This window comes from Ctenocephalides felis, unplaced genomic scaffold, assembly GCF_003426905.1.
Source record: "Ctenocephalides felis isolate EL2017-DRISC unplaced genomic scaffold, ASM342690v1 CF-g0.4_SCAFFOLD_01886, whole genome shotgun sequence".
Lineage (NCBI taxonomy): Eukaryota > Metazoa > Arthropoda > Insecta > Siphonaptera > Pulicidae > Ctenocephalides > Ctenocephalides felis.
The window spans coordinates 77,758,829-77,780,619 of NW_020538040.1; the positions used below are offsets into that span (position 1 = coordinate 77,758,829).

General features: G+C 28.8%; 2 protein-coding genes across 4 annotated transcripts; both read right to left on the minus strand.

The window, feature by feature from the left end:
* Positions 1-287: 287 nt before the first annotated feature.
* On the minus strand, positions 288-6,280 carry LOC113377920 (205 kDa microtubule-associated protein-like). 3 transcript variants are annotated; one of them, XM_026618377.1, is made up of 7 exons: positions 6,059-6,280; positions 4,431-4,557; positions 4,199-4,317; positions 1,799-3,843; positions 852-1,753; positions 555-666; positions 288-480 (listed from the first exon to the last, which is right to left on the minus strand). In XM_026618377.1, the coding sequence occupies exons 1-5, from the start codon at positions 6,080-6,082 to the stop codon at positions 1,060-1,062; spliced, it is 3,009 nt and encodes a 1,002-aa protein (XP_026474162.1). In that variant the 5' UTR covers positions 6,083-6,280; the 3' UTR covers positions 288-480; positions 555-666; positions 852-1,059. The 3 variants fall into 3 exon arrangements, with proteins under 3 accessions (XP_026474162.1, XP_026474163.1, XP_026474161.1); XM_026618378.1 differs by adding an exon at positions 5,487-5,572 and having other exon boundaries at positions 852-3,843; XM_026618376.1 differs by having other exon boundaries at positions 852-3,843.
* A 2,190-nt stretch (positions 6,281-8,470) lies between these two features.
* LOC113377923 (probable protein phosphatase 2C 59) lies at positions 8,471-20,058 on the minus strand. Its single transcript, XM_026618381.1, has 7 exons — positions 19,781-20,058; positions 12,987-13,096; positions 12,263-12,497; positions 11,158-11,473; positions 11,000-11,093; positions 9,213-9,377; positions 8,471-8,935 (listed from the first exon to the last, which is right to left on the minus strand). Exons 1-7 carry the CDS (start codon positions 19,948-19,950, stop codon positions 8,589-8,591), a joined length of 1,437 nt encoding a protein of 478 aa, XP_026474166.1. The 5' UTR covers positions 19,951-20,058; the 3' UTR covers positions 8,471-8,588.
* Positions 20,059-21,791: the final 1,733 nt, after the last annotated feature.

A 21,791-nucleotide genomic window follows, 5' to 3' on the forward strand; every position in this document is an offset into this window, starting at 1 on the left:
TTAGTGCTTGTTTTCAATTATTATGTTCTCAATATGTATGTGTTAATCTAAGAATTTTAAAACCACTAATGACCATGTAGAATTGTAAGTCGAATAAAGATGTTTGAAAAATCTTCAATTATTATTTACTTGATGTTAAGCCCTCCAAGAAATTAAATATATATATATATATATATATATATATATATTTATATATTCTATAGAATATAGAATATATAGAATATTGATATAATCATATTACTCATAAAAAAAAATAAAAAAAATAGAAATAGTATAATGATGTTTAATGTAATTTCATGATGCTTAAAAAAGACAAGTAAAATCTCATATAGAATTAATTATAAAAGTAAAATATATTTGCCATATAAATTTAAAACCACCTCCATTTTGGTATATGTGGCGATAGTTCATTCGCAGATAAAGAAGCAACTTTTTATTATATAAACTTTGTATATAAAAATATCTTCACTGTTGTACATCCTGTAAAAATGAAATTAAAATTATGTAACAAAGCTATTAAAAGTATTTAATAAAAAAAAATACTAAATCTATACCTCATGTGATATGTTTGTACAACCACTTGTTCCTTCCACACAAGAAACAGCGTTTTCATTTTTCAGAAAATTCTCAATGTTATCTTCATTTTGATTTGTGTTTGTGCATTGACTGAAATAAATAACCATAATTAAAATCCAGCAATTAAAATTGGCTTTTTATGATAATAACAAATATTGCTATTTATCAATTAGCTCATTATGAGCAGACTATTTTTAATTAAACTTGATACCAGTAAGTAACAATGCTAGACCTTAGAACATTATATATATAAAATAGACAAATAAGATGCTCACTTGTTATGCGTTGTTGATTCTGAAGCATTTGAAGATTCAATAGCAGTATTCACTGTACATGAAGCAATCTTTGTAATTTGAGGATTTACAATGTTAGTAATACATTTAGATGCATCAAAGTCTTGGTCCGACTTGCCAGAGTTAGTTCCCAAGGCATCAAAAGATTTTGGAATATCAACTGAAGACCTAGGACTAGCATCAGGCTTCTTCACAGTGCTGGCAGTAGTTTTTGCAGACCAGAATTGGACTTTGCAGTTCTGGTGACAGACTTTGCAGTAGAAGTAGTAGTAGACTTAACAGAATTGCCAGCAGAATTTGCAGTAGGTTTAGCAGATTTTGCAGTACCAGTGGCCGATTTTGTACCACTGACAGCTGGTCTTCCATTACCTGCTGTAGCTGACTTCGCTGAATCAGCAGTTGTGGGCCTTGTAGAAGTGGCAGCTGGCTTGGCTCTAGTTGTACTGGCAGTAGGATATTTCGTAGTAGATCCCGATTGTTTCACAACACCAATAGCAGGCTTTGGGACGGCCGAAGCCGGCTTTGATGAGGCCGAAGCAAGCTTTGTTGAAGTCGTGGCAGCCGGCTTTGTTGAGACTGCAGCAAGCTTTGTTGAAGCCGTAGTAGCCGGCTTTGTTGAGACCGTTATAGCTGGCTTTGTTGTTGCCGAAGTACGCTTTGTTGAGGCCGTAGTAGCCGGCTTTGTTGCTGCCGAAGCAAGCTTTGTTGAAGACGTTGTAGCCGGCTTTGTTGCTGCCGAAGCAAGCTTTGTTGTGGCCGTTGTTGCCGACTTTGTTGAAGACATAGTAGCCGGCCTTGTTGCGGCCGAAGCAAGCTTAGTTGAGGCCGTAGTAGCCGGCCTTGTTGCGGCCGAAGCAAGCTTAGTTGAGGCCGTAGTAGCCGGCCTTGTTGCGGCCGAAGCAAGCTTAGTTGAGGCCGTAGTAGCCGGCTTTGTTGCGGCCGAAGCAAGCTTAGTTGAGGCCGTAGTAGCCGGCTTTGTTGCGGCCAAGCCAGGCTTTTTCGCGACCAAAGAAGGTTTTGTTGGAGCAATAGATGTATGTTTTGTAGCAGTAGATTTTACAGCATCTCTGGCTGATGTCGCATTTGTTTTAGAAATTGCTGAAGATTTTGAAGTCCTAGAAGCAACACCAGCAGTTGAGGATTTTGAAGAAATTGCATTTTGAGAAGTTTTATTAGGTGATGTTTGTTTTCCTAAATTACAAACTGGCGATTTTTCTATTTTATCAACTACTGTTTTTATTCCAGATTGTACTGATGACGCATTATTATCAACTAATGCTGTATGAACTTCATCATCATTAGCAGATGCATCTTTCCTTGTTGATGGATCATTTGAAGGCAATTTCACATTTTCTGTTAAAACTGTTGCAGAATTATCTACAATTATACAATCTGCTGGCAAAATTTCATTGTCCGGTTCCTTAGAAATATGTGTAAGATCTGCCTCTGTATTAGAACATAAAACATTAGTTTCTGAGAAGAGTATGTTAGATTGTTCCGCTGGTTCATTCTGAATTTCATTTGATACTTTCATTGATTCAAGACTTTCATTTATTAGTTCTGCTGATTTTACTAAATTTTCATATGGTGAAGGTATTATTTCATCAGAAGAATTATTGGTCACTCTTATTTCTTTCATATTTTCATTTAAACCTTGATCTAATTGCACCAACATTTCATTTGATGGTTCTATAGGTTTGGGCAAAGTTTTATTTGATAGTTTTATTTGTTCTTCCTGAACACCATTTGATATTTCTAAAGGTTTTATGAGCAATTCACTTTCTAAGACATTCGAATGTGTTAATTCCATATTTTGATCATCAATTAGATTACTTTGAATTTCTTTATTTGATATTAGTGAATTAATCGAAGTAGAAGTTGAGATATCTTGCTCATCATCTTTTTTTATTGCCATTTCATTTGATTTGTTTGAATCATGTTCTTTACTTTCTATTAAAGGAAAATCAAGCAGGTGTATATTAGGTTCTAATGGCACAGGTACAGGTATTTTCTGCTCAAAACATTTATTATCATTTTGTTTTGTTAATGCATTTTGCTCTTGATAATTATTTTCACTTGTGGTTAATTTTGTATTTGTTATGTTATTTTGATTAGTGATATGAATGGGATCTTCTTCACAAATTACTGTTCCAATTTGGAGTTCCGCAGAATCACTGGCGCTCCATGAAAAACCTAAATTCTTATTCTCAGATAACACATCTTTGTTTGACAAAGTGGAATCAAGTAGTACATTTTTATCACAGAGATCTATTTCTAATGTTTCGTTTTTATCATTTGCTTTAACATCTTCTATAATTTTAGAAAAAAATTGAGTATTTTCACTTACACTTTCTACAATACTGTCAAATACTGATTGCTGGCCAGAATGATCTTTCCCAATTTCATTACTTGTGTCAAAAACATTGTCCATTAACCCAACCGTATTTATTTGTTCTAAAAGTTTTTGCTCATTATCTGGTGACATGCTTTCCTTCTCATTTATGAAAGATGCCTGTATAATTTCCTTGCTAGTTTGCACATATTCATCATTATCAAATGAGGATCGTTTATTGATAGAATCTAAAGACTCTTCAATAATATTATTCTGCTCCGCAACATAGGGCACATTGTTCTGATCAGCTGAATTTGAAAAATCTTGTAGCTCGGACGGTAAAGAATGATCATTTTCATTCAATTTTCTTTCGTAACTTTCATTCTCATTATTAAATTGTGAATTAGTTTTCATGCTATCACTTTCTTCATCACTATCAGATAAAGGCAATTTCTGCACTGTATTTAGCTCATCTTGTATTTTATTACTTATTACCAAAAAGTCATTGTTTTCACATGCAGGTTCAAAGAATTTATTGGAATTTTGTGACATGGGCAAGAATCCTATATTCTCATTGCTGATGTAGTCAATTCCATCTCCTATAGTAGAAATTAATTCTTTCTTATCGCTTTCAAAAGAACCCTGTAAAAACAAAAGTCACATTTAATTTCATGCATCATAAAAAAACATGGAAGGAAAACATGCTCAAAAACTGAATGAATAGCCATAAAAACAAATCCTCACTTCATAAATAGTAATCAATACTGTGAAGATTAGTATGATGATTCACATTAAAATTAGAAACGATAACTCAAAGTGCATGCTCCGAAATATTTTGAAGCGGATCAATGGCTGAGTCTTCACAATTCATAATTTATTGTATAAAATGAGAGGTATATAAAAGAGTGGTCATATACGATGCACATAGATATGTATACAAATATTTATATAGTAAATGTACTGTAACAATCCATGAATAGTAAGCAATTTATGTTACATTTGCACTTAGTTCTCCTGGTCTTGATTTAATTTCTGATGCAAATTCAGTATCCGATGGTACATTAAGAACTTGTTCAGCAGCACTAAATTGTCTTGGACTTCGAGCCATTACATCATCTAGAAAATTTATAAAATAAATGATTAATCACATAATATATTATTCAGATAATGTAAGTCATGGATAATGTAATTAAAATAAGTTATATATTAGTGAGCAAAAATTGCAATACCAAGCAAGCCTTCTCTCAAAAATAATACTGATCGTGCAGGACTACCCGCTTCAACCGGTACAAACTCGGCAGCTTCTGGATTCAATTGGGACGCCATCATGTAGTCATTCAACTTATTTTTGGATGACTGTTGAATAAAAATGTAATTAGTTATTTTGTATCAATTTGAAATAAATTTGATTATGAAGTTATTAATTTCTTAATACTTTTCATACAATATGTTAATTCCATAGTTATTTAAGATTTGTCTCTTAGAATTATATACAAAACATTATTTGAAAAGTGAAGAAACGAAAAGAAAAGTAGAAGATAGTTTTAACAGAATAAAAAAATTTATAAAACAAAATAGAACTGATTAGAATAATTTTACATCAGTTATTGGGAATAGTAAGATTATGATAATTTTGTAATTAGTTTATCATAGTAATTGAGTTTATTAAATCAGCATCTAGTTATCTGTAAGCCGTAGTTGTATGTAAATAACATAATAATAATATTTATTACCAATTCAGACTTTAGATATGTTTCGAATATTAAACACACATTCCTATTTCATATTTCATATATAGCACGTTTAATTTGAATATAAAATTAATTTCAATAAATTGAAAGTATTAGTTTTTTTTTTAAGTATACCAAACAATATTTTATGTCAAATCAAACAGTTACTTTGGAACTTCGAAAAGAAATGTTTATCCAATTCTACATTTAGAACAGAAAATATTTATGATTTTCAGTTTTGTTTTGAATAACATTGTATCTATAATATTTATTTAGAAATTCACGTTTTTCAATTTAGTTTGATAAATTTCACTTAAATCTGGCCATACCACTAAATACAGGAAGAAAGAAGTGGTCGAAATTCCAAGACGGACATTTTCTTGAAATTAACAAGAAACTGTATAAAATTTTTCCATTTTATGAATAGACAATGTATAACACAAACAATACTGGAAAGAGAAGATCACACCAGAGGTACAAGAAATTAATTTCTTTCAGTATATTGACATATCCTAACTAAATAAATAGACAATAATTAATAAATGTTAAACTCACTTTATTTACTGAATCACTCAAATCTTGTGCACCTTCAGAATACTTCCACCCGTTTTCTAATTCATCATCAATCGCTACACTCACTTCTGTAAAAATTATATTCTTATAAGACGATGACAAATATAACACTGACCATAAATACCAAAATAGTCATACACAAACTGCGTCTAATTATTTCAAATAACCGAAATTTACGTCATATATTGTAAACAAATAGACTACCGCCTTTTAACCAATACTCATTTATAAACGAAAACACTGTTAACAAGACGGCTAAAGTAATACTCTCAAATATTTGTAACAACACCGGTATGTCATTCCAAATACGGTCACAACGCAAGAATTATGTGATAACAATAAATTTCAACCGAAGCACAACATTTTAAACACATGGGACTGTCAATGTAAATAAAATTCGAAATGGCAAACCTCGAAGTAAAACTGTACGTGGAAAATAACTGTTATTTTCTCAACCATTAAATTTCAACATGCATGTGATAATATATATATATATATATATATATATATATATATATATATAATTTCGTTGTGCGTGTGCAAAAATACTCCACCTTTAATTTTTGTGAGTCATACATGCAATGCCATTTATAACCATAATATAATACTGCTTCTTCACTTGAAATAAAAGTTGCACAAACTTAATTCTAAAAATAACTAAACAAAAACAACTCAACAACGGGAGAAACGAGAATAAAATGTAGTGATGATCGATGGATGGACAGTGCCGTTGACTAATAAAGATGTAAGTTCACACTAGCGAAAATTTGCGCCGAATATAGTTCACAATGTGAACACTTACAAGACAGAATTCCACACAGTGATATCACGCCTATTATTGACCTCTGTAATAAGAACTACGAACTTACTGCAATAATGGGCAAAGAATCAAAAAAGCGCAAGCAGAAATCGTTGCAGCACAGACGCGAACTAGGCGATTGATATTGGAAAAAAATCATTTGAATTTAGTCTTAAACTAATCAATACGGAAGATAAATCTCTATACAAGATGGCCTAACAGGCTATTAAATATAAAACTAGTCAAATATTGATAGCTCAAATTCTGATTGTTAATTGAGATATTTATTTATAACGAGAAGGAAACCAGCGCATTCTTTTGTAATGTTTGGCAAGTTCGTTGCACATTTAATCATGTTTTAAGTATTCAAGATAATCATATTTTTTATTTACATTCTCTAGTAATTTATGGAAAAACAATCGTTAATTTATGAGCAAAAACAGAAAAAACGGTTACATCAAACGCCAATAAAAATTCTCTAGTGAACAATGTTGTACAGCGCTCGTGCTGCACTCTGTTAGGAAATTGGTGTGGTGTGTCTAAATATTAAATGGTTTGTTTCCCAGATTAACAATATTACATTTAAATATATATTCTTTTCTATTATTTTTTTATATTTCAACCTAAATTTTTTATCAATAAAAATCGGTACTTGCTCTTATAACAATCTAATAAACTTCTTACACTAATTAACTTCCCGTAGGGCAAGCTACAATAATCGCAAAAAATAGAAAATGAAAATCTTTATAAAGATTTTTATTTTCGATTTTTTTGAAACCTCTGAAACGTAGAGATATATATTTCTATGGGTTTCGTAACATCGTTCGTCCGTTTACGTCGATGCGGCGCTTACGCGCTTCGATATTGCGTCTCTATGCAGCTAAAGCAGTGCGATAACTTTAAAAAAAATTTCAAAATATCCAAAATATTTCAAACTAAAAAAAAACATTTGTTTCCAAAAAAGTAATTTTGTTCAAAAATTTAAAATTTCTCAAAAATCAAATTTTTTCAAATTTTAAAACATATTTAATGTTTTTTTAAAAATTTAATTTTTGATACAGAAATTTCCAGCAATTTGCCTTAAGGCACGATGCCATAAACCACTAGTTTAATAAATATTTTGAAAACTGGAAAAACAAGAGGGCAAACACAGAAGCTCGAATTTCTTATTGTTGTTCTTTAATAGTAATTTTTCCTACAAAGAGATATTTCTCAGGCATCTTTGAAGTGTTTGTTATTCAGCCAAGTTATTCCACGAAACTCAGTCGGTTTAAAAAATGTTTAAAATATACTTTATATTGCAAAGTTACATATTACGTTATTTGCGCTTTTATGTATAAATGTGACTATAAAACACCAAAAAATATATTGCCCATTTCGGAATATTTTCAATTTCACATTAGAAACATTTTATAATATTTAACCATATTGATATATATATATGCAGTAATATTCCTAGTGTCGATATATAATAATCATTATAAAATTAAATCATAAATAAAATAAATACAAATGCAGAAACAAAAATATGAAATATAAATACAATAAAATTAAACTATTATATGAAGATAAAAATAAAATGTTAGCATTAAAAAATAATATGAGTAAAATGATGAAAAGATCTGAAAATGAGCCAAAATATTAAAATACCAATATAAAGATAAAAATCTAACAAATATATTGAGATAGAATTATATATTCAAATATATACAATTTTAGTTAAAACCATACATAGCAAACAAAATGCAAACAAGAATAAAATTAATTAGATTACTACTCAGAAATAACATAAGCAAATTCTTTATCATGCTTTTTTATTGATCTTTTAATGCAAAGAATTGCAAAATATAAATGAAAATTATCGTGCATAACTACAATTTTATCAAACTACTTAATATGACTATTGTAAATCATATTAATTATATGATAAACAATAAAAATAGTAAATAAGAACTTTATTATTACTGCAGTCAGCAAGCTTGATAGACCCCCTCTTACCAGGTGCAGGGTCAGATACCATGGTATATATCAGTGCACTGATACATGATAATTCTTAACGGAAACAATTCTAACTAAAATTTTCACATATAAAATACTTTTTATTTGAAGATAATTAACTAAAAAAGAGGACAATTTATCATGAGAATAAATCTTTCCTGCCAAATTTTAAACCTTAAAAAATTAATTAAACATTCAATAAAAATTTGTTTCAAGATAAGATATATAATAGATATATGTACAAACACACCTTCATACACATAATACATACATGCATGCATATATAATTACTTACTGGTATTCTCGCGATTTTCCGAATTTGATGAATTAAAAGATTCGATATAAATTATGTTATCTTTTAATTCCTTCTGGTAGTCGCCACTTGCTGGCTGTGTAATGTTATTCTGCTGATCTTTATTGTTGTTTGTATTTGTATTTTCATATTGTTCGTAATGCTCATGGCAATCCTTTAATAGGTCATCATTAACCTTTATTTTCATATTTGACTGCTGAGATGCCAAAAACTTGGGCACTTTCAAAAATATTAATATTACAGTAATATTATCAGTACTGCCATGCTGCTTAGCAAGGCACACCAATCCTTGAGTTATTTTATTGCAAAGGTCTGGATTATCTGTAATTTATATATTAATTAAATATTAAGTACATGATCACTATATTGCTTAGCTATGACTAGAACATATGATGATAATCAATTCGATTTTAGATGAAATAGAAACTGCAATACGTAATTTTTATAAATACTTATGTAAAAGATAAAATACATAAAAGTAAATAGTAAAATAATATAAATGTTTATTTTAATATTTAAAACTATGGTATTAATAGACTAATTCGTATTAAATTCATTTTACATTGAGAAAAATATATTGTTGTAAAATACAACTAACCTGGATCACTACATACAGAATCATAAACAAAAGTTGCCGCATGATCTTCTGTTAAAAAATCCCATAAACCATCACTTGCAAGAATAAGAAAATCTTCATGCCCATCTAAACAAACCGTTTTCACATCTGGTTCTCCAGTCACATAAGGTTTATGATCTACATTGCCTAAAAGTAATATAATTTAATTCAGAAATATATTTTATTGTATGTAATTAAAAATTGTAAAGTATGTGATGCTAATCATTAGAAACACATAATCCAAAATAATAAATAAATTTTTTGTACTTTAGAAAAAAAATGACGTGATGAATATAATTTGATCAATGTAGAAAGATAATTAAAATTTGGTTGATAACATATGAAAAAAAAGACTATAAACACACACACACATTATATGTATGTATATATATATAGCATTGTAAATCTTTTTGTTTATTTTAATTTTATTTTTATTAATTTAATATTTATTGAAAAAGTTGTTATATTAATTGGTGTATCATATTTTTTATGTTTTTTTTTAAAATTATATGTATCCACTGAAGTTGGATCAAATCAGGACCCTAAACATTTGACAATATATATATATATATATATATATATATATATATATATATATATATATATATATATCACTCAATTTTGCAGCGAGCCATTTATTAAATTTTAAATTCATAGAAATTGGGTTGAAAATAAACTGGCGTCAGTGGTATTTTGTCTTAAGGCAACTTACATGGACTTATCGGTACATCAACTATTTTTTATTTCGAATATAAAATTTTCTCTCTTTTCAAAATGCGATTTCTAATTGACATCTTTCAAACAGACCTTTAATACGTATATGTAATTATGTTAATTATAGTACACAAACATTGTAATGATTTTTTATAATTAAACACATTTCCCTAGGCTCACAAATATTTTAGGATGTTTGTTTGATCCAAAACTCTATTACCGTCTTCAAACTCACAAAATTGTTAAATTGTTCACAAAGAAACGGCTCGACGATACCCAAGACATTTCAGTTTCTACTCGGCCGATTTACTTTTACTTATTTATAGACTTTTCTCTTCAGTATGAACTACAACGAAAAAAATTATAGTAAAAATTTCGTTTGCTTTTTTTACAGTTTTTGAAAAATCACATGAAACTTATGTATCCAAACTAGAATACATTCTTAAGTAACTAAATCCCCAAAAGAAATATTTTGAACGATTTTTCAATATTCAAAATCGGTTCAGGATTTTTTGCGAAAACGTGGACGAAAAATCACATGAAACTCAGGCCTTTTAGTCTAGCTAGACTAGAATCAACTAGAATATCCCCTTAAATGACTAAATTCGTATACCTAATATAAATATGAATATTTTTCTGTACATAAATGTGTTTAGTGGAAGAGTTAAGAGAAGGATTATTTAAAACAAGTCTAAAAACTCTGAAGAATATGATTCTTTTTTCTGTGACACATTACGATCGCGGAGCCGTTATGATTCAGGCCAGGGGCAGGATGCGGTCCGCGGGCCTTATGTTTGACGTGTCTGATATATATATATATATATATATATATATATATATATGAACGGACTTGAATGAAAAATAAAAAAGTACTATAAAAGGTAGAGTGTAGAAAATTCAACTACAAATGAGATAAAAAGGGTGAAAAAAGTGTGGCAATCTCACGCCACCTAATTACTTTCGGATAGAGCACCAACGTCGGCGTTTTAATAAGGAATAATTGCCTTTATTATCTCTACTTTTCAGTCATGCAATATAAAAATAAATTTGCGTACCTATCGCACGAGATACAGCTAGTTGTCCATTCACACGCGGTATGCCATACTGAACAATAAATCCTCCAAGGTCTTCGATACGTTTTCTCTCATCCTTAAATAATTAAAAATATAATAGCTACACGTTAGAAATACTTAGTTTAGGCATTGTTACCAACCTCTCGTGCAGGTTTATGTGGTACTACAATCTGCATAACACGCCCTTCTTTGACCAGTAGAGCTTGCGAGTCGCCAACCCATGCCACAGTTAACAATCGGGGTTGCAATACTGCAGATACAACTGTTGTTCCGCTACGTAAATTTTCCGCCCGTGATTTTTCGACAAAACTCTTATCCGTTTTGAGAAATGCCTCTTTTAGTGCAAGTTCCATATTTGATTTGTACGAAGGAGATTCTGTTAAGTATTGAGGTAGATGTGCAGCAGCATACGCAGCAGCTTCGTGACCAGCATGCCCATCAAATACACCGTAAAAACTGAAAACGGTTTATTGGTTTTTCTTTTTGTTGTATTGACATGTCCAATGCAATGATAAACTTGTTGGACATAACGTTTAAAAGTTCGATGTCAATTATCAAAAACAGTGGTAATACGATTACTAATGAAGTACAAAATACTATGAAAATAATAGATATGATTTTGTTATTGCTACTCTAAATACTCACACAAACATACATTAGTTAGAAGATTAGTTAGAAATAAGGTAAAACAATAAGAATTGCGTGAGTTACTTTCGAAAACAAACGGAAATATGCTATATACTTCGAACAATGATCATATGTTAGGCATTAGTAACATTAGATAAGAATTAGAAATAAAAAACAGTATAAATATAATACAAAATAAAACAGTGTTGCCAACATAGCAACAAAAAATCGATTATGACCTGATATACTTCCTGCTACGTAGTTCAGTATTGCAACAAAAACATATTGATCAAAATTGTTAAAATAATAATGTTAAAATTTTATGTATGTTGCATATATCTACCTATGTGAATAAAAACATTGCATCTAAAACTAGATTATCAAGAAAAATATTGTGTATTTATTTTAACATAGATATATTTAAATGGTCTCTAATTTTAATTCATATAAATGACTGATTGTTGAATCCCTTAAAACTATTGTAATGACAAGGTTGTTACGAAAACAAACACAAGAACACCAAATTTATAAAATGCAAAGTAGAAAAAATAATACTATTATCAAGTTTCATTTAAAATGCTTTGAACCCTACAACCTATGACAATTCTGTCACTTTACCTGCATAATTGATCATTCTCAGATGGTACGCCAAATGTTGTATTTAAATCAAGTACAGCAGTATAGCGGTCCTCCATCTTTCGTCTAAGATTTTTTGTTGATGTACAGGAGTACTTTCTAAAACAATTGGCATCTGGTGCAGGTAATGAGTCCAGTAGAGTATTATCCAAGTACTGATTACATATACCATTTGTTGTCGTAGTGACGAGTTGCATTAATTTCAACGCCTGGTACACTATGCAAGTCATTACATAATTACATAACATTACATAACTATCATACGCTAGTTTAGTACAATTAAAAGAACTTTTATTAAAATAGCGCTAAAGAAATAAAATTTATTGATTTATATTAAAATAACGATAGTAAAAACAAACATAGGTATAACCTAGTTCCGGAGTAAACAGTGTAGTGTAATGATACTGTGTATCATTTAAATTTAAATTATATTTTAAATTAATTTTATTTTAAATTAATTAAAAAGTGTAGTTTATATGAAACCAAAACATATACATCATTTCATTTCATCTTCAGAGGCATATAATATACAGATTGGAGTTAACTAAAATAATTACTAGAATTCATAATATCACCACTTACCTGGATCAATTTAACTACATATTATTGAATGTATATCGAAAGAGTGTTATGAAACTGATGAATATGAAATACCAAGTTGAATTTATAATGATATATAGTAAAAATAAGAATATAGAATGTTTACCATTTTCATTTGTTCGAAAACCACATTCTGCCGGATGCTTATCACATGTTTGTCGTACTTCTTCTAATATTCTATTTGTAAGCAAAGACTGTAATGGCTCGGGACATTTCCTGTAAAAACAGATTTTATTATACATATTTATGCATATAATCACTATAGTTATAACTATACTGTATAATAGTTATAACTATTATTAACATCTCGTAGGGCAAGTTATAGCAATCGCAAAAAAATCGAAAATGAAATTTTTTATATATTTTTACGTTTCAAAGATTTCTGAACATTTTGGCATACCTCAGAATAAATGGATGTATGTGTGTGTGCGGATACAAATTTTTGTCAACGATTTCGAGAACACGGATCAACCGATTTGAATAATTCAAAAAACATTCGATTCGTATTGATAAGGAGACGTGCTGATTAGTTTTTGGCATAGGCAGGTCTAACCGTTTCGAAGATAGGGGCAATAAGAACCAAAAGTTCATTTTTGAGAGAACGAAGCGTTCGATTTAAGAAATTCAAAAAATATTTTGTTTATATTGACCAAGCGAAGAACTGTTCCAATTTTTGGAAAGGTAGGCCCAGCGGTTGTGGACTCTCAATAAAAATAAGTTAAACTAGTGATGTGTATGGCATCGTGCCTTAAAAGGCAAATTGCTGAAACTTGCAATAATTGAAACATATGCACATCAAATTATTAGATGTTTTATAGAGATTTTAATAATGTGTACACTGTAATAATAATTTTTTTTGGGTTTCCTACCAAGATTTTCAATTTTAAAATTCAAGTATATGGTGCAAACAAATTGCCTCGACATTTTCGACAGTATGAAATATCCAATTTGAATAATTTAAAAAGCACTTGATTCGTACTGATAAAGAGACGTGCTGAATAGTTTTTAGGTATAGGCAGGTCTAGTCGTTTCGAAGATACGGGGCAAAAAGAGCCAAAAATGGTAATTCAGTTTTTAGGAGAACGGATCATCCGATTAAATTATTTCAAAAACATTTTTCTTGAGTAGATGGTGTGCAACAAATGCTTTTACAGATAATTTCGTAATTTTGAAAAATTTCAAAAAATATCAAAATTAAAAAAACAGTTTCTTACAAAAATTTGAGAATATTTACGAAAAAGTTTACAAAAAACGTTTTAACAAAAAATATCCAAAAAAATTTAAACTTCTAAAAGAAATTTCAAAATTTTGAAAAAAATTCTAAATTTACAAAAAAATCAAATTTAAAAAAAAAGAAATGTATTTTAAACATATACATAAGTTGTTTGTAGAATACGCTCGTCGCCTGATTTAAAAAGCACTTATAAGTTTACAGTATGTATTTATAATGAATTCTATTTGAAATTATTCAAAACAATTATTGATTACTTTCATTTCTCGAGTGTTTAATTAAGGTATGGGAAGTTCCAGCAATTTGTCTTAAGACACGATGCCATGCGCCCCACTAGTTAATAATGTATTTCAATGCATTAGAATTTAAGTTTCACTTTATTGATATCTGTGTATATATGTATGCAGGGCCGGTCCTGGGTTCCTTTGCACCCGCATGCAACTTTTCTTCTAGCGCCCCCCCCCCCCCTATTAATTTTCACCGTTTTAACAGTTTATCAATAAAATTATATAAATATTTACGTATTTTTTAAAAATTAATTTTTAATTATTCTGGATTTAGTACACAAAAATTAGATATAATCTAGAAGGGTATAAAATATAATAATTTTAAATTTATTTATTATTATCGATATCAATGAATAAAACAATACCTGTTATAATTTCATATTTTAGTAATATTCAATATGCAGTAAATTCGTTAAGGATGTAAGTTCGACTACCATAGCAAAAGAATTAATATATTTGTTAGATTAAAGTTATAGAATTTAAGAAATGCATTTCAAAAATAGTATTTTTTATTTTGATACAAAGATCTTGATATCAAAATAATAAATACTATTTCTGAAATGCATTTCTTAAATTCTATAACTTTAATTTAACAAAAATATTAAGTGAAACAAATAAATTAATTTTTAATTATTGTGGATTTAGTGCACTAATAATTAGATATAATCTAAAAGCGTATAAAATATATTGATTTTAAATTTATTTAGAAAATCGAGGCGATTTGGGGGTTGATTATAATCAAGTATTTTGAAATTTTCAATTATTTTTAACGTTTGTGCAATATTAATATTTAAAAAAAACTAGCATTTAATTTTCGAACATAACACTCGTATTTCATGTTGGATTTTTTAAATTTTAATTTAATTTAATTTTTCATCATTTACAATATCCAAAATTGCGTCGTAAACTTCTCCTTTTTGGTATCGTAAGAGCCGTCATATTCAGAGTAACAGCTTGTTGTTTTAAAGTTAAATTTTGAACGTATTTTAGAATACAGTAAAAATGCAAAGAAATTACACATTTCTTGAACAATATTGAAAAAACAACTAATTATATTTGATATGTATTATTTCTGTATAGTTAATAATTATTAAATTTAGAGTATGGACACCACTATGTATAAAACAAGCCTTAAGATTTTCGTTCCAAAGTAAATTTTGCTTCCATTTTTCATATTTGTTCCACGCATGTCTTCAACTTCAAAGTTCAACAGATGCAAAACATTTGCAACAAAAGCAAAAGTTACAATTCAATTTCTCGGAATAAACAAGTCATTTTCTAAGCAGTGACTCCCCATTTTTTATAATTTGTTTATATTTTTTAACAAGTTCCGATTCAACTAAATCAGCTCGCAATTTTTCGTCAATAATGCTCAACAATTAATTTAATCTTTCGCAGGTTTGCGCTTATGGGATTGAACACTAGATAATTTCTTTTTCGATTCCACGGTAACTTCAAACGAAGAAAAAATTCAATAAGTAGATTAAGCAATAAACAGAACTGTTATTTACTAATTTGCAGAATTGTTAATCGGTTAATTGTTTCTACTGATATCACATTGTAAAATAAACATGCTTTTTGGGTCTCCGCATCCCTAGTTAAGTTAAATTATTTATTATAATTTATTAAGTATTCTAGATTTTAAATAAATAATTATAGATTTTATTAAAAAAAATATAAATATTGTCTTATAAATTTAATTTCCGAAACTCGTTTTGGCGCCTCCTAAGGCTTGCGCCCGCATTTTTTGCATGCATCGCATGCAAGGCAGGACCGGCCCTGTATGTATGTATGTGTATGTGTATATAAAATATTATGTATGTGCATGTGGGTATGTATATATATGTATCGATATGTATATAGTTAAGTTTAGATATATGTATACCTAGTTAACCGGAGGGTAAGTTATAATAATCGCAAAAAAATCGAAAATGAAAATTTTTATATATCTTTACGTTTCAAAACCTTCTGAACATTTTGGCCTACCTTAGAAAAAATGGATGTGTGTGTGTGTGCGGCTACTAATTTTCGTCGACGATTTCGGGAACACGGATGAAGCGATTTGAATAATTCAAAAAACATTCGATTCGTATTGATAAGGAGGCTGATTAGTTTTTGTCAAAGGCAGGTCTAGCCGTTCCTAAGATATGGGACAAAAAGTGCCAAAAACGGTAACTCAGTTTTTAAGAGAACGGAGCGTTCGATTTGAATAATTTAAAAAATGTTTTACTTGTATTAACAAGATGAAGAACTGATCAAATTTTCATGAAGGCAGGTCTAGCGGTTTCGGAGATCTAGTAAAAAAAAGTTAAAAAAGTGCCATCTGGCGGTCAAAAATGATCATTAGACATATGCACATCAAATTATCAGATATTTTATAGAGATTTTAACAATAAGTATACATTTTGTTTACATTCCTATGGGTTCCGTACCAATGTTTATCCGTTAGACGGCGATGCGGCGCTTCGATATTTCGTCTCTATGCAGTTAAAGCAGTACAATTGCTTTGAAAAAAAGTTCAGAATTTCCAAAATATTTCAAAATAAATTTTTCTTCAAAAAGTCTTTTTTTTCAAAATTTATAATTTCTCAAAAATCTATTTTTTTCAGAGTAATTTTTTTCAAAAATGTTAATCTTTAAAAAAATTTTTTTTTGGTACGGGAAGTTCCAGCAATTTGCCTTAAGGCACGATGTCATGCACCCCACTAGTTTTTTCTTTAATTTTTAATGATTACTGTTTATTTTTATGCCTTTTTCTCGAAGGCACGATGCCATCCACCACTAGTTATAATTAGTATTATAAATTTTTGTAATAAGCTATATAACCATAAGGTTGAAGCCATGTAAATAAATAAATAAATAAATAAATAAATAAAAAATGCATTAGATCCGTGGTAAAAGTCACTATCTCAACAATCGGAGCGTTGGTGTGACTCACAGCGTGAACGGATAAGCGCGTTCGAACCAAATCTGCCCTCGACAGGGAGTGGTCGGATGATTTTCGTGATCAGAGTTTTATATTTTTTCCTATTTTCATGATCACAGGCGTCCAAACCACCTGGAGAGTATGAGTAGGTGCACAGCATGCTTCTAAGGTTGAATTGTACTTGAATATTTTGTTAAATATCTGACATAAGTGTAACAAATTGCAAAAGCATGTGTATTACATAATCTCAAATTTTAACAATTTGTTATATACAAGGTTTAAATATAAAAAAGCTGTACCAACTGAACAATGAAAGAACCCAACTTTGTTACATAAATATTATGAGAATTTTAATAAGAAACACAAGGAAAAACTTGTTGATAATTACTATACATATTTCTGAAATTCTGGAATTATATATATATATATATATATATATATATATATATATTGAAATATAATATCATTATGCTAATTGAAGCCATGAATTAATAAATTATGAGCATTGTATCCAAATAAAAAAAATACTACTCTGAATGTAATTATTTATTGTTCAAATATATCACTAAAATGTGAAAATGCAAGAACCTAACTATAAGTTTATCGTATCTGTCTGTAAGATAATTTTAATTATAAAAGTAAAAAATAAACAGAAATATCTTGTTTTCATAAAATTCCTTTTTAACTGTAACTATTATCTATAATCTATATCTAACTAATCTATTATCAAGAGATAACCCTATCAACTTTTAATATTTTATATTCATTAATTATAATTAAAGCAAAACCAAGTATTTTTCGAAGACATTAGATATTATATTGTATTTATTATTTTATTACATTATTATTATATTAATTTCTTGGAGGGCGTAGGATTTTGATGGTTTAGTATGTTTATACAAAGTAAATTGTCTAATTTTAATTTTAACAAACGTTAAAAAAAACTACTCATTTTCTCAAACTTTGATAATTTTTTAAAAATTAAACTACTTGTAAGGCCATAATATTTCAGTAAGTTCTATAAGACCATGATATATATTGCCAAAAAAAGTTTCACAAAAATCGGCTTAAATTTTGTTTTCAGCAGTTAATTGCAAGAAAACAGCTCGGTAGATTTTCACCTAAAACTAATCATTATCATTCCCAACTAATATCTTTGGATCAGTTTTTGAATTTTTAAAATCGATTCGGTAGTATGAGCTTAAATGTGGACGAAAAGTTTAACACTTTTTTTCAAATTACAAAGAACCGGCTTGGCAGATCGTTGCACAAAGCTGAAAAATGATAATCCTGATCGAGATACATCAAATGGCTTTTAAATTTTTTAAATCGGTCCAGCCGTTTTTCAGAAAACGTCGATGAAAGATCTAATTTTGACAAACGTTAAGAATACGAAATCAAGAAAATTTAACTAAAGTAATTTTTGCAAACTTTGACGAATTTTTAAAATTAAACGACTTGTTATAGAGCCGTAATATATTAGTCTGATCTATAAGACAACTCTATAAGGTATCTACCATAAAAAAATCATAAGAATCGTCGAAATTTTTTTTTTAACAATTTATTACAAGGAAACAACCCGGACGTTCTTTACCGAAAACTAATCAGGTCGATTCCCAACCAATATATTTCGAAAGGTTTTTGAATTTTCAAAATCGATTCAAAATTGCGGGCTAAAACGTGGACGAAAATTTTTTCACTTTTCTGCGATTTACAAAGAAACGGCTCGGCCGATCGTCGCACACAATTGAGAAACTCTAGTCCTTATCGAGATACATCGAATGGCTTTTAAATTTTTGAAATCGACGTTAATAAATATAAAAAATACATATATAAGTACAATATGACTGGGAAATAGAACTCTCAAAAATAATCATTTGTCACTTAAACTTTAGGTTTATCAGCATACAATTGTGCCATGAATATTATGATTCTATTCCAAGACTATGCAATAGTCTATAATTTGTATATGCTTGTGATTGTAATATTTTAATTGTTGTAATTAACCCTGAAAAGCTCATTAGTACTACACATAGAGTCATAAGAATTTATTATTATTTTTTAATTTATTATTAAGTCATTAAGAAATTTAATATTTATATCAAGTATTATAAGATGCAGATTTTTGTTTTGATTTTCAATAAACAATCTACACACTCCTTGGTACGTCCTGTAATTGCAAATGCAATTTATGTGCAAAAATATTTAAGGAGGAACGTCGATTTTACAAGGTATTTTTATATTTTTTATATTTTAATATATAATTTATGAACGTAAAAATGAATAATTCTTAGCTATTACAAAGTACACGATAAGTTATCTTCATAAAAACTTGTCTGCAAAATCAATATTCAAACCAGACATAACCTCAAAATTACATCTGTTTACTTTAAATCATACAATCGCGCCACGACGGGATAGCTAACAATATTATTAAAAAAGTTTTATTGACTTACTTCTGATTCAAATACTGTATTGCCCAGTAGACGACATCTCCCGTAATTTCATTTTCATTCAAATCATATAAACTAACTTTTAGTGGAAGTTGGTCTGCAGTGTCTCCGATAGTAACAAAATTTTCAAAAAAATGTCTATAATTTGACAAATATTTCTTATCAGACTCCATCCTCACAACTTTAACTTTATTCACGTTTTGTATTTAAACTTAGTAACTAATTAAAATAATTTCGTAAAAATAAAATGAAAAAAATAATTGACCAAATGATACATCTAATTCATGATTAATTCACTTTTGTATGCAAACAATACATTTTAATCTCCATAGATAATAATACAACAACATATTATAGCCTTATCGCGACTAAATTGCGTTGGCGAATCTCCTCCAAGTGACAGCTTGTCCAGCATCATCTCGCGGGAACTGCCGCCATTTTACATGTTCAGATCCTAGATCCATTCTGTTGAGCAGGCGAACAAATCATCCCAATAATTAGTCATTTATAACAAAAACATGTAAATACCAAAATATATATATAGTTACTAATTAGTTAATCAATCAAACAAGTAGAAACTAAGGTTAGTGGCATTTCGCCGGTTAACCAGGCAAGACACGTTAATGCGTCGGGCATGTCAGGCGTAAATAATTTCGGTACGTGTAGGATATATGAACACGCACCCGAGAATTAATTTGCGCCCTTGAAAAATCAAAATATATATCAACACCAAACTCACATACTTCAATATATATATATATATATATATATATATATATATATATATATATCTATATATATATATATATATATATATGATTGTTATATATTGATATATATATTGATTGTTTCTTTTCCGAACAGTAAATCCAATAATAAAAAACAATTTGTTTTTTGAAGATGTTTAATACGACGTTTCGGAACTAGGTACGTTCCATCATCAGGTTTATTCTGTCAAATACAATGTTTTTTTAAAAATATTGATTAACATTAATTAATGATGGTCAATACAGATTAATTAGAAAAAATTTTTATAAAGGAATGGATTATGTACCGGGGTAAAGAGTAATAAGAATTAACTAAAAATATAAATTATTATATAAAATTGAGAAGCAAAAATTATTTACCTGTAATAATTTATATATCCATATCACTAATATTTTTTTGTTAAAAACACTCGATTTTTTTGGAGGATATTTGTAGATGTTACGACTACACAAGACTTAAACACACTGATATGGAGTTCTGTCGGCCAGATGTAAAGGACAACGTACGGAATTCCTGGCAAAAATGATTTTTTATGGCTCTTGTATTGGTAATTTACGAAAAAAGAGAAAATAATGCTTTAGTAAATGTTGAGAAATATTATGTATATATATATATACATGCACATGCATATGCACACCTACATACTCATACATACATATGCACATATCTATATATTAATGTATCTACAATTATATACATGAACATATACGCAAGTGCATGTATATAGTCTACACACAAAAACATACATATAAGCACATATATGGATGTGCATATATTATAACACATATACATGTATATATATACATATTGAAAAAATCCAGGACTTATCTATTGAATATATATATATATATATATATATATATATAAACTGTTGCATGGCATCGTGCCTTAATGTAAATTGCAGGAACTTTCCGTACCAAAAATTAAAATGTTTTAACTAGTTGATATTGGTATTTGGCCTTAAGGCAAGTTATATAAACTTCCCGATATGTGTAAATAATCGACTTAATCAATAAAAAATAAATTAATTTATGTATTCGAAGTGGATTACGAATAATTGAAAACGAACGATCAGTATTTTCTAAAAGCAAATTTTCAAAAATCAATCATTTTTATAATTGAACCAGTTTTCGTATGACTTTAATGATTTCGTATGTTAATTAAGACCATGTACTCTATCGTTATACCCAAATAAATCGTCTAATATTAACTTTAACACCTTTGATGAATTTTTAGAAACATGAAT